The sequence below is a fragment of the Cyprinodon tularosa genome, unplaced genomic scaffold, assembly GCF_016077235.1.
Source record: "Cyprinodon tularosa strain WSP-4 unplaced genomic scaffold, ASM1607723v1 ctg264, whole genome shotgun sequence".
Lineage (NCBI taxonomy): Eukaryota > Metazoa > Chordata > Actinopteri > Cyprinodontiformes > Cyprinodontidae > Cyprinodon > Cyprinodon tularosa.
The window spans coordinates 592,213-609,616 of NW_024038968.1; the positions used below are offsets into that span (position 1 = coordinate 592,213).

General features: G+C 40.2%; 1 protein-coding gene across 1 annotated transcript; it reads left to right on the top strand.

The window, feature by feature from the left end:
- The first annotated feature begins 845 nt into the window (after positions 1 to 845).
- On the top strand, positions 846 to 2,442 carry LOC119786082. Its single transcript, XM_038289170.1, has 3 exons — positions 846 to 1,105; positions 1,277 to 1,559; positions 1,715 to 2,442. The coding sequence occupies exons 1-3, from the start codon at positions 861 to 863 to the stop codon at positions 2,372 to 2,374; spliced, it is 1,188 nt and encodes a 395-aa protein (XP_038145098.1). The 5' UTR covers positions 846 to 860; the 3' UTR covers positions 2,375 to 2,442.
- Positions 2,443 to 17,404: the final 14,962 nt, after the last annotated feature.

Sequence of the window (17,404 nt, forward strand, 5' to 3'; positions counted from 1 at the left end):
CTTTAATCTCAGAATTCTGACTTTTTTCTCAGAATTCTGACTTTTTTCTCAGAATTCTGACTTTAATCTCAGAATTCTGACTTTTTTCTCAGAATTCTGACTTTTTTTCTCAGAATTCTGACTTTTTTCTCAGAATTCTGACTTTAATCTCAGAATTCTGACTTTAATCTCAGAATTCTGACTTTAATCTCAGAATTCTGACTTTTTTCTCAGAATTCTGACTTTTTTCTCAGAATTCTGACTTTAATCACAGAATTCTGACTTTAATCTCAGAATTCTGTCTTTAATCTCAGAATTCTGACTTTTTTCTCAGAATTCTGACTTTAATCTCAGAATTCTTACTTTAATCTCAGAATTCTGACTTTTTTCTCAGAATTCTGACTTTAATCTCAGAATTCTGACTTTAATCTCAGAATTCTTACTTTAATCTCAGAATTCTGACTTTTTTCTCAGAATTCTGACTTTAATCTCAGAATTCTGACTTTAATCTCAGAATTCTGACTTTACAGTTTTTCTCGATTGTTTACACACAAATATTGGTACTTGAAACACAATGACCACAAAATGTAACTCATGCACCAACCCCCTGAACCAATTCTGCTAAACTACAAGCACAATTCCTGCTTTACACTCAAATTGCAGTTCTAAAACACACTTTTTCCAAAACTCTACACACAATTGTCATGAAGAAAATCTTTTGTTTTCACAAGGAACACACTGTTATTCAAAACTCTAAAGTTAATTTCCCTACTATGCACACTGACTCCTCACATGGGCAAACACCTAACACACATGTTTCCACTCAGCAATCAGAGCTTTAGCATACAAGGGCAACAGGTGAGCTCTTCTGTTTTGGAGCAATGGAGGCCAATGTTGTAAACAGAGGCAGAGCCAGAGCCAGAGGAGTGAGAGTAAGAGGAGGACGATGGGGAGGACGAGGACGAGGAAGGCCAAGGACAATCATTTCTGATGAGATCCGAGCAACTTTGGTTGACCATGTGGTCAACCATGGCCTAACAATGAGGGAGGCTGGGCAAAGAGTACAGCCAAATTTGAGCAGGTACACTGTAGCATCCATCATCCGGACTTTCCGCAATGAGAATAGGTAAGAAATCTACTCTCACTACAAAACTGCAGTACTGCATATCAATACAGTACTCAATGAGTACAGTAGTACAGTATTACCTGTGGACTGTTCTGTAGGACATTGTGTTTCGAGTATTTGGGAAATGTATTCCTACACAGTATTTACAGTATTGCACTCTTTGTATTGCAGAACTGAAAGATTACCAACAAGAGGTGGACGGGGCCGTCTTCTGTCTCCTGAACAGGAAACAGAGATCATGAACATGGTTCTTGAAAATAATGCCATTACCTTACGGCAAATACAAAGAAAAATAATAGAAAACAATGAGATATTTCAAAATATTGATAGGGTAAGTTTATCAACGCTGGACCGTGTCTTGCACAGAAATAAACTGAGGATGAAGCAGGTCTACAGGGTGCCATTTGAGCGCAATTCAGAAAGGGTCAAAGAATTGCGATATAACTATGTGCAAGTACGTCCTATACAGTACATTCCCACCTTTGATGCATACTGTCAACATTGTATAAATCATACATATTTCTTTCTATTATATTGTAATCATAATGATTGTGCTTCACAATAGAGACCGCTCCATGTCTACTTCTGATATTGTCATGTGTGTTTCAGAGAGTCCTTGAGCTGGAGGTGGATGCAGTGGAGCACCAGTTCTTCTTCATTGATGAGGTTGGATTCAACCTCACAAAAAGACGAAGGAGGGGAAGGAATATAATCGGCCAGCGTGCCATTGTTGAAGTCCCTGGCCAGCGCGGAGGGAACATCACAATGTGTGCAGCGATGACCGACCATGGCATCATCCATCACCATGCTACCCTTGGCCCCTACAACACTGCCCATCTGATCACATTCCTGGACACCCTACACAACACACTCATTCCACCAGATCAGATAGACGGCCCAGAGCAGCTCAGGTACGTTGTCATTTGGGACAACGTAAGCTTCCACCGGGCTGCTCTGGTTCATAACTGGTTCACTGACCACCCACGCTTTTCAGTTGTTTATCTCCCTCCATATTCTCCATTCCTCAATCCTATTGAGGAATTTTTTTCTGCCTGGAGATGGAAAGTGTACGACCTAAATTCAGAAACGCGTATACCCCTTTTCCAAGCTATGGAAGACGCATGTGGAGATATAGCAGTTGATGCTTTTCATGGCTGGATTCGCCATGCTAGGCGATATTTCCCCCGCTGCTTGGCCAGGGAAAACATTGCTTGTGATGTAGATGAGGTGCTGTGGCCAGACCGAAACAGAAGAGAGGATGCAGCATAGTTTATTTTGTTTTGTTTTTTTTATTATTACTGTAACTGTATACAGTAAAATCTTCTGCACTGTATGTGCAACTTTGTGTCAGTTGGGATGTACACTGTGTACATTGTTTTGTGGGAAAAATAAAACATGTTTGTTACAGTATATTTGTGTGTTCTGAGTATAAAAACAATATTCTAAAATATTTTACAACGCACTTATGTATTTAATGTCTGTAGTAAGTGTAACACTGAACAAAAAGTCATTATGATGAATGGAGAATGGTGTTTTACACTGAGCACATCAGTGTTTAAATGCTTTTTTTAATTGTCTGTTCATATGATAGTTTGTGTGTGTCATCTGAACACAAAATGGCCTTTTGTGAAGAGATAAAACTGTTTTGAATGTAAAGTTTCATTTTGCAGGAGAATTGAAGGGTTTTGCCCATTGTGTGTGTGTTTGTTGGATTTGTGTGTAGAGTTCTGAGAATACGAGGCATGTTTTCAGAAATGTGTGTAAACAATCCAGAAAAACTGTAATCTCAGAATTCTGACTTTTTTCTCAGAATTCTGACTTTAATCTAAGAATTCTGACTTTTTTCTCAGAATTCTGACTTTTTTCTCAGAATTCTGACTTTTTTCTCAGAATTCTGACTTTTTTCTCAGAATTCTGACTTTTTTCTCAGAATTCTGACTTTTTTTCTCAGAATTCTGACTTTAATCTCAGAATTCTGACTTTAATCTCAGAATTCTGACTTTTTTCTCAGAATTCTGACTTTAATCTCAGAATTCTTACTTTAATCTCAGAATTCTGACTTTTTTCTCAGAATTCTGACTTTAATCTCAGAATTCTGACTTTAATCTCAGAATTCTGACTTTAATCTCAGAATTCTGACTTTAATCTCAGAATTCTGACTTTTTTCTCAGAATTCTGACTTTAATCTCAGAATTCTGACTTTAATCTCAGAATTCTGACTTTAATCTCAGAATTCTTTTTTCCCATACTATACTGAAATAAAATAAAAAAAATCTGTTAACTTTTTTTTTTTTTTCCAGTGGCCCTAATCCTCTTCCGTAAATAACAAGCCATCACTTGACTAATTTAAAACTGCAGAAAAGTATTAATTCAAAGATGCCTGTTAATATTTGTGCATTAATGGTCAAATTTTTTTTATACATTGAATTTCTTACACTTAATTTTTATCGGGCGAAAATTAAACTGCAAAAAATTTGCCTGCAAAAAAATTGACCTGCTAAAAAGGCCTGCAAAAAATGCGGCTGCAGATGTGTTGACCTTTTGGTGAACTCAAGCCAAAGCAATCTACACTCGATGCAGATTGCATAGTCAGTAACATAGTCAGTAGACTCGCGTTCACGAGTCTACGGAAACCGCGGCAGACCAAACCAGATGAAAGTGCGCATTCAGCGTCTGCTCTGCCGATAATGCAAGCGTAGAAGAAGAAATGTGCTGTTTACCTGTGCAAAGAAAGAAACTACGAAAGAAAAATGTCTGAGGACTTCAGTGTTGAGGAAGAGCATGAGTTCTTTGCCGAGCTGAATACGCACTTTCGTCTGGTTTGGTCTGCCGCGGTTTCCGTAGACTCGTAAACGCGCTTTTAGGAAATCCTATACACTACTGTTTATGCTCTAAAAACATTCTAAATGACTTCGTTTTGAGTAAATTCTGGACGCTACCCACTCAGGACACTTGGAATACATTGGACGAGCAGTATGGAGGAATATTGACACGTTTTTTGTGGACTTTTATGGACCTTTCTGCCCCGGGCGCCATAGACCTCCATTATTTGAATGTCAGCAGACAGCAAGAAGCCTCCCAGATCTCCAGATGCATTTGAGATATCAAAAAAGTACTCCAGAGTGTGGTTCAGCATGGGGGTGAGTAGAAAATGAAGGCTAATCATGTTTTGGGTGTACTATTCCTTTAATGTTGCCAAACGTTAGCTACCACATGGACCTGGACCAAACCAAAGGCTCGACTCCATGCTGCATGGGAGAGCCAGACAGTTATACTTTGGACGGATTCTTCATTTGCTTCTAAATCAATAATGTCAGAGAACGATGCTCTGAACCTGGTAAAGCTGGAGCTCAATTTAATTCAACAGGAAAAAAGCTGAGGACCCCTGTTTAACCTGTCCTTTTCTTTCACGTGCACACACACAGACAGCCATGGAGTCATTACGTCTGGTTACACAATAGCTTCTGGCAGCAGCTGGTCAGCAGAAAAGAACTGAATCACCCCACCCCCGACCCCCTGCACACACACATACGCCGTCACACACCCTCAGACGGAGCAGGAACAAGCCTCTGCATGTATAATGATGCACCACAACCACACAAAAACAAGGAAAGACAAGTTGACTCACCATCTGTAGCACGGAGACCATGTGGAGCACCTGGACCAATCCTTAACACATTCTGACCCCACAAGGCCAAATTATTCACACCCCTGCCTGATTTAGATGTTTTCTTTAAACCGATAATGTTATTTTCTGTCCTCTCAGATCTGAATTTCTCATATTACAAATAAACCTATGGGGGAAAAAAGAAAATGCTCCCAAATCTGAAGGGGTTAGAATGATTATTTTTCATGAAGTTGGATAGCTGACTGTTCATGTCATAAGAGCCAGCTTCTTCAGCCGATGGTCAGAACGCCAAGGTCCCCGCCACCCATCACACATTGCACCCAACCCCTTTGGACCCTCCGACAAGTGCTGAGCCCAATCGAAGGGGGACCCAAGTTTCCCCTTCGGGCTCTGCCTAGCCGAGCTCCATGAATAAACGCCCGTCCACCAGGTGCTCACCAGAGTGCCCTACCTCCAGGCCTGGCTCTAGAGTGCGGCGCCGGTGACCCACGTCTAGGCGAGGGAACACTAGAGGTCTTTAGGCAGCTTTTTGTCTGGTCTCTTACCTACAACCTGTCTGCCTTGGCTGGCCCTACTAGGAGCCTAAAGCCCCCCGACAGCATAGCTCCTAAGGTCATTGGGACACTCAAACCCCTCCATAACGATAAGGTGGTGGCCCAGGGAAGAGCATTGGTTATCCTGGGATAACCAAGGCCCTCATCTCCTCAACCTCCGCAGGAAGTCCAATTCCTTCTGGGCCTTTTTGACCAGTGAGATGGTGTTTCCAGTCCATTATTGGATGTATTGATATTTGGCCTCCGTTGGATAGTCTCTCTCTAGAGCAGAGATGGGAAGTAACGAAGTACAAATACTTCGTTACTGTACTCAAGTAGATTTTTCTGATATTTTTACTTTACTACTTATTTTTATGGCGACTTTTTACTTCTACTCCTTACATTTTTACACAAATATCTGTACTTTCTACTCCTTACATTTTTAAAAATTAGCTCGTTACTTTAGTTTTGAATCATTTCAATGGAGTTACCGTTATTATTTTTCACGTCATCAATACCCAATTCAATCTAATTGGATGGGAATCTACGTTGCATTTGACGCACCACTACAAGATGAATCGACAGATTCGGCGGTATTCATTGGCGGCAAATCATTGCAGCTTGGTGGCGGTGGCGTTAGCATAGTAGCATGGACGACGAGATGATTGAAAATGAACAGAACGGAGATCTAGTCCTATTGGCAGACATCCATTTAAAATGTAGGCAACGGCACGAAAAAAGTGGTTTCTACTTTTACTTTTATACTTTAAGTAAATTTACAAGCCTGTACTTTGTTACTTTTACTTGAGTAAAGAAGTTTAATCAGTACTTCCACTTTTACCAGAGTATTTTTTAACACAAGTATCTGTACTTTTACTCAAGTACGGAAAGTGAGTACTTTTGCCATCTCTGCTCTAGAGTCTATAGACTCATTTTCCCCTCTTTCCAAATCATTCATTTAGTCTACCTCATGTTTATTTTCTAGTATTGTTTGCATAGATGTTAGATTTCTTAATAATCATTGATTGTTAGAAATGAAGAAATTTTTTTTTACCTGTAGTAGTTTGGGTTTATTGTAAAGCGAGTCGTTTATCACTCCAGATTCACCCTCCTTTTGGTGACATCTGAATAAATAGAGACAAGATTTCTTTGGTTGGTAATTAATAGCTGTGCTGATAACCTAGCCTACGTCACTAAATTGGTGGGAATAACTGGATTTTAACAGCTGGTCCTGAAGCCAACCGGAACGTGAGAGGCCAAGAATCCTGCTGAGTAAGCGGATTACAGTTAGAATTATTCAACTAAGAACATTAATTTGGTTTTACCCTGGATTTTCAGTTATTTATCAATTAACTACAACTTCAGTTCAAGCTGATCATATATTCATAATCTAAAACAGGGGTCTTCAACGTTTTCAAGGCTAAGGACCCCCAAACTGATGGCGAGGTGGAGCGGGGACCCCCTAATTTTATATATTGTATGAAATTGTGTTATATTAAACTGGTTCTATAGTCACTCTATTCAGAGATGGCAAAAGTACTCACTTTCCTTACTTGAGTAAAAGTACAGATACTTGTGTTAAAAAATACTCTGGTAAAAGTGGAAGTACTGATTAAACTTCTTTACTCAAGTAAAAGTTAGAAAGTACAGGCTTGTAAATTTACTTAAAGTATAAAAGTAAAAGTAGAAACCACTTTTTTCATGCCGTTGCCTACATTTTAAATGGATGTCTGCCAATAGGACTAGATCTCCGTTGTGTTCATTATCAATCATCTCGTCGTCCATGCTACTATGCTAACGCCACCGCCACCAAGCTGCAATGATTCGCCGCCAATGAATACCGCCGAATCTGTCGATTCATCTTGTAGTGGTGCGTCAAATGCAACGTAGATTCCCATCCAGTTAGATTGAATTTGGTATTGATGACGTGAAAAATAATAACGGTAACTCCATTGAAATGATTCAAAACTAAAGTAACGAGACAATTTTTTAAAATGTAAGGAGTAGAAGTAAAAAGTCGCCATAAAAATAAGTAGTAAAGTCAAGTAAAAATATCAGAAAAATCTACTTGAGTACAGTAACGAAGTATTTGTACTTCGTTACTTCCCATCTCTGACTCTATTACAGATGGAGTAATGTAACGAAAGTAATCCCTCCCTGGGATTATTGAAGTATTTCTGATTCCTGGTTGATGGGACAGGTGTTGTGAATGAAACGGTGCCCAGCTTGAAAGAGCTCCTGTGTGTCGCTGAATGTGAGCATTGATGACTGAAAGACATCTTCTGCCTCCATTTATCTGTTTACTACAGTCTGTTGGATTCATGTTAATGTGGATTTAAAGACATTTCAATTTGTGGAAAAAATTGCAGGAGGAATATAAAAAAAAGGTTTAGGTTACAGCTATCCTATACCTGTTTCACCTCTTTTCTCTGGTTCATTTGTCATTTATGTTGAAGACTATCTAAAAATATAAGTCATGTTTTTAGATATTTTATGCGTCAAATCTTGATATTCTTTCTCTGACTTTTTGAAGAACTAAAAAAATCTAGAGTCTATGTTTCTGTTCTTACTACTAAACTTATTGGAACAACAATAACAAAACATTTTTTATATAATCTTCTAATTTCAACTCTTTTGTCACATATTTGACTTATTTTTACTCAGAAACGCGGATCTGCATCGATGACTGAAAGACATCTTCTGCCTCCATTTATCTGTTTACTACAGTGTGTTGAATTCATGTTAATGTGGATTTAAAGACATTTCAATTAGTGGAAAAAATTGCAGGGGGGAATATAAGTCTAATTAACCAAAACTTGGCGACCCCCATGCAGTACCTCTGCGAACCCCCTAGGGGTCAAGGACCCCCTGTTGAAGACCTCTGATCTAAAATATCACAACAAACACACATCCAGATAAATATAAAATAGAATGTGCTGGTCCTCCAAAAAAGGAAAAATGGGATCACCTGTGTGATCACAGCTCTGCACGATGTCATACATTTACAGACGCAACGCTGATATTATTATTATGCTGCTGATTATATAGAACTGGGAGGGAAATGTTGCTCGCTTCAGGGAAACACCTCCAGCCATGTTTGCCCTCATGGTCCAACAGACATGTGCATCCATTTCCCACTTAAGGGAGCGCTGACTCTGACAGAGCCACATAAACACACGTGCTGTAAGATGTCCCATTATCGCCTCCAGTCCCAGGGGGATTTATTGCGATGTCACTGGGAGGCTGAGGAAGGCCTGGAGACAATGAGGGGCTGATTTCTCTGACCTCAGGATGAACTGGCAGAGAATTTCCACACTTGGGAAGATTGGAAATTGTCTTGAACGTTTTCACCCAAGGCTTTGAATCGTAGAGTGATGAGGGCCGACTTTCTCTCCACGATGTGCCAAACGCTCTTTGTCAAAATGAGCATGTGATTTATCATCATTACAGGTAATGCTAGCATGAACAGGCTATTTACCATCCGTATCATTTATAATAAAATTAGATTCAATAATCCACTTTATTATCAGATAATAATTTGGTAATAATATCACTTACTATTATTTTAGTAAGAGATCTGATTGTTCCTTATGTTCCTAACAGAGCACTTCGCTCTCAATCTGCAGGTTTACTAGTGGTTCCTAGAATTTCTAAAAGTAGAATGGGAGGCAGATCTTTTAGTTCTCAGGCTCCTCTCCTGTGGAACCAACTACCAGTTTTAGTCCGTGAGGCAGACACCCTGTCTACTTTTAAGGCTAGGCTTAAAACTTTCCTTTTTGATAAAGCTTCTAGTTAGAGTGGCTCAGGTTATCCTGAGCTATCTCTATAGTTCTGCTGCTATAGGCTTAGACTGCTGGAGGACATAGGGACCCCTTTTTCATCATTCTGCTTCATTCTATCTCTATTCTCCCACTCTGCAGAATCTGTTAGTTCAATCTCTAACGTTCTGCTCTCTCTGCTTTTTCTCATAGTAGCTTCATCTGGTCTGTTCCTGTTTGGCTGTGACTCCATCCTGGAGAGAAATATCAGCTGTGCTGCTGCCATCAACACCTTTGTTTCTAGATGTTGGAGCTTGGCCTGTTTTCCAGTGTAGTCCTGTTTCTCTGACTGTGACTAACTGGTTGTGCTCTCTTCATCCTCTGACATGGGAGCTGGCTCCGAGCTCGTCTGCCTGGCTGTGTGTTTCCTGGACGGGGCCGCCTGTGGAGCTGGTTGACAGTTGCCTTTTGTATCTATGCTTCTTTTTCTATGTCTGCTTCTGTCTCCTTGAACCCCAGTCGGCCTCAGCAGATGGCCGCTCACACTGAGCCTGGTTCTGCTGGAGGTTTCTTCCTGTTCAAAGGGAGTTTTTCCTCTCCACTGTCGCTACAAGCATGCTTAGTGTGAGGGATTGCTGAAGAGTCAATGAGTCGAGGCAATCAGCTGGTTTTCCTTAGATAGAAAACTTTGAATCAATCTAACTGGATGATCTGGTTGAACTGGAAAGTGCCTTGAGATGACATGTGTAGTGAATTGACACTATAGAATAAACTGAATAGAATTTAAATAAATTCAGAAACCAAACTACTTAAAAAGACATTTGGAAAACATTAAAAACCACAAAAGAAGGAAAATCTACCACATGTTTGTTTTTACTGCAGACTAAATCCTTAAAAAATGTGTGGAAATATATATATATATTTCTAAGAGGGGTTTTTTTTAGTAAATAACAGGACGTCTTAAATCCGATCCCATTTTCAGATCCTGTCACATCTGTCCAACCCCTCACCTCCTCTGGATCTCTTTCCAGTTCTGCTTCTGAATAATTTATAAAAATAAAACACAAATTAAAATAAAATCCAATTATTTAAGAGTGGTAATAATCTTTAATTGAATTGTTTGTGGAGGAGTTTAAGTATCTTGGGGTCTTGTTCAGGAATGAGGGGAAGATGGAGCGGGAGATCGACGGGCGGATTGGTGCGGCGTCTGCTGTGAGGCGTGCGCTGTACCGGTCTGTGGTGGTTCAGAGAGAGCTGAGCCAAAAAGCAAAGCTCTCGATTTACCGGTCGATCTACGTTCCTATCCTCATCTATGGTCATGCGCTTTGGGTCATGACGGAAAGAATAAGATCCCGGATCCAAGCGGATAAAATGAGTTTTCTCCGTAGCGTGTCTGAGCTCTCCCTTTAGCCGGGCGTACACTGTGCGATTTTTTCAATCACTGGACGCAGCTAGCAAGTAGCAGAGGAACCTGAAGCTCACTCGAGTGAAACGCGCTGCCTTGGATATTTGGGCAATTTAGTGCTGAAAGCCCTAAAAAGAAAAGGAGACGACGTATTTGGACAAAGACATGGCTGAGCTAACGAGGCTACTACGGTCTGTCAGTTTGACAGAAAGAACTCCATTTCACTCATTGCCCCCCCGCCATGATGCTGTTTTCCTCTGAGAGGAAGAAGAAGAATCCTTGTTTGCGCACTGAGTGATTTGGCCACGACCACCTTAAGGCGGCCAACTGAATTTCAAACGTGCTTCATTTTGTCCCTACCTTACGATTCCAGACGGGGAGGTGGTCGTTAGAGGCTGAGCGCCCCTCGTTACCCCCCTGTACAGCTACACCATGCACCATCAGGCTGAAAGTCGGCCCGATCGGAGAATTCTCGCACGACTGGAAAGTCGCCCAGAAAAGGGCAAAAAAATTGCTTTTGAGCTAGGGTGGAGGAGCTCAGTCATCCGGGGAGGACTCAGAGTAGAACCTCTGCTCCTCGAGCCAGCTGAGGTGGCCTCCTGGACGTCTCCCCGGTGAGGTCTCCGGGCGGACGGATGGATGGATGGAATTAAATGATGTTAGAGTAACTCTCATAAATGCGAATAATAACTGAATGGTTAATTAATCTGACTATTCTTAAGGAAAGTGTAAAAATAAAATGATCTACTTGTGTTTTATACAAACTTTTCACATTCTTATATCGCTGCCAAGGTTTGGGATGTAACTTTTACTGAACTTGAAGCCGAGGTCTACAGATCAGGTCCCTCTATAAGGGAGACAGACATGTGGAACAGAGAGATGCTGAAACCCTGAGAAAGTTAAAAGGGGAATCCAGACTGAGGCATGAACGGCTATGTCAGCCATGCTGTTGAGGTGTTTGTGTGACCTACATGTTCCACTGCAGGAGACCCCTGGGCTTCAGCTTTATTTGGTCATGTGCGCTCGACCAGGAAGGACATGCAACACACACAGCTGGAAACAGTTTTATCAACGCGCTGAAAACGATGAACAAACCTTCTGCTGGAAGCCTCTTCAGAGGCTGCTTTCCACCTTCACCTCATCTTCACTCAGGACACAAACCGAATGACTGATGCTGTTTTAATTCTGTTTCACCAATGAATCTAGACTTAAACAGATAATAGTGACCTGTCACCACCCGATCCGTACCATCAGCTCATGTGCAGATATTCATCCAGGTCGCCATAAATTATGCATTTATTTTTCTAAAAGTAATTATTTCCATCCTTAAATCACTGAAGAATTTTACACTTCATCTTTAAAACATTATTTATGGCTTTTCTGAGACAATTCTGATGCTTTTAAAATTTTCTACGTTAAACTGCTACTCTGACGTCATCATGGGACATGCTCAGAGCAGTCCAGCTAAATCTGATTAAACCATGCTTATCTAAATTTTAGTTGCTTCTGTTTTTTTTTTTATTACACACTATAAACTACAATGTTACCATAAAAGGAAAACATAAAACTCAGAAAAACTAGATTTAGGTTTAAATCCAAAGTTGAAAAGGTTAGCTCTTGGAAGTAGCGTAGGATCCCATTTCCTGTACAGATCAGGAAAAGAAAGGATTTAAATGCATTTATATTCTCTGGAAATACATTATTAACCTTTAACACATTATAATATGGAAGCGTATTGCATTGACCAAAGAAAAAAAAATCCCAGGTTTATAGATGGATTTATTGATGAAGTGAAAAACAGGAGCAGAACTCCAACACATATCATGTTAGACCTGCAGAGAACTGTTCAGTGGAACAGATGCAGATAAGTGATCATGAAGACCAGTTTTGTGAGAGATTCTACATTACAGGCTCAAGTAAGTGTAACCAAATATATACATATTATCTCATAATTAGGAGCTATTATCTCTATTATGAGATACTATCTCGTAATTATGAGGAAAGATCTCGTAATTATGAGATAAGATCTCGTTATTATGAGAAAAGATCTTGTGATTACGAGATAATATATCGTAATTATGAGAAAAGATCTCATAATCATGAGATAAGATCACGTTATTATGAGAAAAGATCTCGTAATTAAGAGATAAGATCTCATGATTACAAGATAATATCTCGTAATTATGAGAAAAGATCTCGTAATGAGATACTATCTCGTAATTATTAGAAAAGATCTTGTGATTACGAGATAATATATCGTAATTATGAGAAAAGATCTCGTAATCATGAGATAAGATCACGTTATTATGAGAAAAGATCTCGTAATTATGAGATAAGATCTCATGATTACGAGATAATATCTCGTAATTATGAGAAAAGATCTCGTAATGAGATACTATCTCATAATTATGAGAAAAGATCTTGTGATTAAGAGATAATATCTCGTAATTATGAGCAAAGATCTCGTGATTATGAGATACTATCTCGTAAATATGAGAACAGATCTCGTAATTATGAGATAATATCTCATAATTATGAGAAAAGATCTCGTGATTACTAGATAATATCTCGTAATTATGAGAAAAGATTTCGTAATTATGAGATACTATCTCGTAATTATGAGAAAAGATCCCGTGATTACAAGAAAACATCTCGTAATTATGAGAAAAGATCTCGTAATGAGATACTATCTCGTAATTATTAGAAAAGATCTTGTGATTACGAGATAATATATCGTAATTATGAGAAAAGATCTCGTAATCATGAGATAAGATCACGTTATTATGAGAAAAGATCTCGTGATTATGAGATAAGATCTCGTAATGAGATACTATCTCATAATTATGAGAAAAGATCTTGTGATTAAGAGATAATATCTCGTAATTATGAGCAAAGATCTCGTGATTATGAGATACTATCTCGTAAATATGAGAACAGATCTCGTAATTATGAGATAATATCTCATAATTATGAGAAAAGATCTCGTGATTACTAGATAATATCTCGTAATTATGAGAAAAGATTTCGTAATTATGAGATACTATCTCGTAATTATGAGAAAAGATCCCGTGATTACAAGAAAACATCTCGTAATTATGAGAAAAGATCTCGTAATTACGAGATAGTATCTCGTAATTACGAGATAATACCTTGTAATTATGTGATACTGATCTCGTAATTATAAGATAACCTGTCAGATTTTTTTTTTCTTTGGTGAATGCAATACGCTTCCGTACTATCACATACCTAAAAGGAAATAAAAGCATATTAAATCCAACAACCCACTCATTGTTCACGTTTCATGTTTTGGAGATCAGCAATCACTGTCCTTCCTGATCTCCTAAATATGACATATTATCTTATAATTATGAAATCTTATCTCGTAATTATGAGATAAAATCTCATAATATTGAGATCAGGATCTCATAATTACGAGAAAAGATCTCGTAATTATGAGATAATATCTCGTTATTATGAGAAAAGATCTCGTAATTATGAGATAATATCTCGTAATTATGAGAAAAGATCTCGTAATTATGAGATAAGCTGTCAGATTTTTCTTTCTTTGGTAAATGCAATATGCATCCGTATTAAAGTTTAGGAAGCTCATAATTTCTAAGGAGGGAAAAATGCAATTTAGGTATTTTTTACAATGCAAAATTGAGTGCGACCTGGATGTATATCTGGGTGGTGATGAGCCGATGCTACGGATCGTACCTAAATTACTTTGCTGATTTCTCCAGCATCTGCCTGACGTCCCAGAAGCTCTTAAACCGCTGGCATACGCTGAACCTTCTATGGATTTTTTCTATTCTTGGCGAATACATAGAGTATTCATAATGAGTCCTGAACTTCTGACCAACGTCAGCCTAACTTCTGCATAACGCACGGCAGCATAATGCCCATGAAATAATGCACAAGCCAGTGTCCTGAGGGGGCAGCGATGCGCCCGGAGGCGCCCGGACTGCATGAAAGGATTTATTTGATCAAAGTATTAACCTAGCTGCTGTTTACCACCCGCCCCCCCAAAAAATATATCTAAATATATAAATTATTGTATAAATAAAAGGAAAAAGAAAGAAAGCAGGTTTTTGGTGGCAGCAGATTGAGCGTCATGTCTGCTAGGAAGTGTGTTGGTGGTGGGCGTGAACGCAGGGAGGATCCATCACTCACCTTCTGGCTCACCCTATGATGGGGATGAAGTCTGGAGGAGAACTGACGGTTTCCTCCTGTGAACCCCCTTTATACCAAAACGCTGCCAATACGCCATTATACAGTAGCTGGAAGTTAGAAACACGTCAAGGTGTGACCGGGGCTCTACAGATCGGGTAGAGACAGGCACTTCTCTCTGAACGCCTCAGGACGGCACGTACCATCACTTATGCCAGCCGACATGATAAAGTGAGAACAACTCTCCAGGTTGTAACAGATTCTCATTCTGTGGTCCACGCTTAGCTTGCTAACTCTGCTTCCTGTTTATTACCACTTAAATTAACCTACATGCATGACAACATTATGGTTTACGTCATCTGGTTAATTTGCTCCAATGGACGCAAAAAATAAATAAAATTTCACTTTGGATTTACATGAAAGTCAGATGGCAACCCGCCTTCTGCACTGTTTCTCCTCTGATAAAATTAGTTATCATTGTGACCAAATTCAAGTTTATTTATTTTAAATGTATGTTTAATCACTGGCGAGTTTTCCCTGAGTGAAACCAGTTATATCTCATGTCCTCTGTTGGGTCTCTTAAAATCGATCGCCTGCCGTTTATGAGAAACCCACTACGGCAGAAAGGAATTTCAACCGCAGCGTTCTGTCTTTGCACGCCTGAACAAACGATCAGAGAGAAGAGAAGATGAATGACTGCTTGGTAACACAGCTGTATAGGTCATGGCAAGTCTGCATGGCAATCAGCAAAAGATCAGTCTTTAATGGGGGATGTCCATCCTTCACAGACTGTTAATGTGTCATCCTAGCTGAGGCATGAGTACGTCTGTGTGTGATGAAGTCAAATTGAAGCGACTGTGTGGTTTAAAACCCATCACTCCAGTCTTAATCCTAACCAGTCTTGACATTCATCTCTGACCTGCCATGCTCCGCTGACTTTACATCCCTCTATAGTAGCTGCCCACCCCACAGAGGAAACACATATACTCAAATAAAGAACAAAGCCAATTATCTTGTCTATGTTCTCATCCAAACATGTAGCTCATAAAGCCACATTTGCCCCATTCCCACTACCCTTTTGAAACAGTGCAGAGATCGGTCCTAACATGGTAACCGAGGTAACTGTTGAGTGTAAATGACATGCACAACAGAACCGGACCACACCAGACCCAACCGAACCGCGCAAACTGTCATAAATGGGACAGATGGACCCAGCATTCAAGGTGAGACAGTCAGTAAGAAAGTTTAAAACATTTATTAAAGAAAAAAACAATCAGAACAAAAGCGCAAACCTGTGGACCTGCAGACCGCAGCGGCTGCAGGAGGTGGGCGGGGCAAAACCCATCCCTGACACTTTCTGGAGGGAGACACACAGGTAAGTGACCGTGATCATGTGACGGAAGAGGATATTCCGCGTGAGTCACTTAACTGGTTTAACAGTTCAGTCCATCCTCTCAATAAAGGCAGGATCAGCCGATGCACCGGCAACAAGATGAGTTGCCCAGGGTGTCACCAATGCAGCAACGCCAGTGAACAGGCAGGACTCGGATCCAGGACAGGGATACAGAGCAGACAGTAATAGTTCTGCAATTCAGGAGTCTGCAGTCCGGTCAGGGCTTCCGATCCACACAGGAACAGACAGATCCAGGTTCCAGGAACCCACAGAGCGTGAAATCAGGTTCAGAGTCTGGTTCGTCGAGCAACCAGCTCAGAGAGAAACACAGCAATGAAGACAAGCAGAATCCTGCAGGAGTCCAAAGGAGGTTCAGGTGAACAGATCAGACAGGAACAGACAGGACCAGTGGGTGAGAGGGAATAGAATCAGGAGATCAGAATCACTAAGGAAACGCTGAAACGCTCTCACCACTGGCTAAGGAGAAAACCTGCCTGAAGATACTGGGTCGTGAATAGTCTCCTCACAGGAACGGGGACTTGAACCTTACAATAACCCAAACTTACCAAACAGAACCTAAAGAAATAAAAATAGGGAACAAACAATGGTATGGCCCTGATAGCTGGGCTGAGCCGAATATATAAGCAGGTGGATAAGACAGTGATAATTAGGACCCAGTCATAGTTAGTGCAGATCATGACACAGTTCATCAGTAGGGCTCGGTTCTCAGATAACAAAGAGCGCATAATCAGACTGCTTCATCTCCATACAGTCAACCACCGTAATCAGGAAATTTCAGACATTGATAAAAATCCTAGCTTCCCTACCCTGCCATGCGATTTCCAGTGAGGATTCTGCTAAGCAGTATGATGCACTTCAACGTCTGTTGTTGCTTGATGCCTCTGGAAGCCCTGATTAGACCATTGTTTGTCGTATCCACTTCCCAAAAGCCAACTCTGTCAAGTAAATTCACCAAAGGCTGCTTTCTTCCTGGTTCTCCAAAGGCTTCCTTCTTCCTGGTTCTCCCATCTTCCTGAATGTTACAGGTGCTAATGTTGGTTTAGGGCTAATGTTAGCCCGTCTGCAGCAGCCCTCTCTCTGCATAGCTATGCGTGAAGGACCGCTGGCTCTGATGGAGTTTTTTTGTTTTATTTAGCATAATGTGCTCCTGTTTTCTCCAAGTCCAGACTTTCCTGTTTTGTTGTCATGAACGTACTTGGCGAGGACACAAGTCCGTAGTTGCTTTCTTGTGAATTGAGAAACGGCCTATGTCTTCCACTGTGACTGCCTCAACTACAGATATGATGCTGCAACACACATCAAAAGGACCCCACAGCACCATCTACTGGAGTGGTGGTGCAAAGAGAACCCATTTTCTGTCACTGTTTCAGGCAAAACTGTTTTGTTCTTTT

What these genes read in the sequence shown, in the direction of transcription:
- LOC119786082 (XM_038289170.1), top strand. Translation starts at nt 861, where the DNA reads ATGGAGGCCAATGTTGTAAACAGAGGCAGAGCCAGAGCCAGAGGAGTG. An exon ending in ACTTTCCGCAATGAGAATAG is followed by an intron (nt 1,106 to 1,276) that starts GTAAGAAATCTA and finishes TTTGTATTGCAG; the next exon opens with AACTGAAAGATTACCAACAA. An exon ending in TGCGATATAACTATGTGCAA is followed by an intron (nt 1,560 to 1,714) that starts GTACGTCCTATA and finishes TGTGTGTTTCAG; the next exon opens with AGAGTCCTTGAGCTGGAGGT.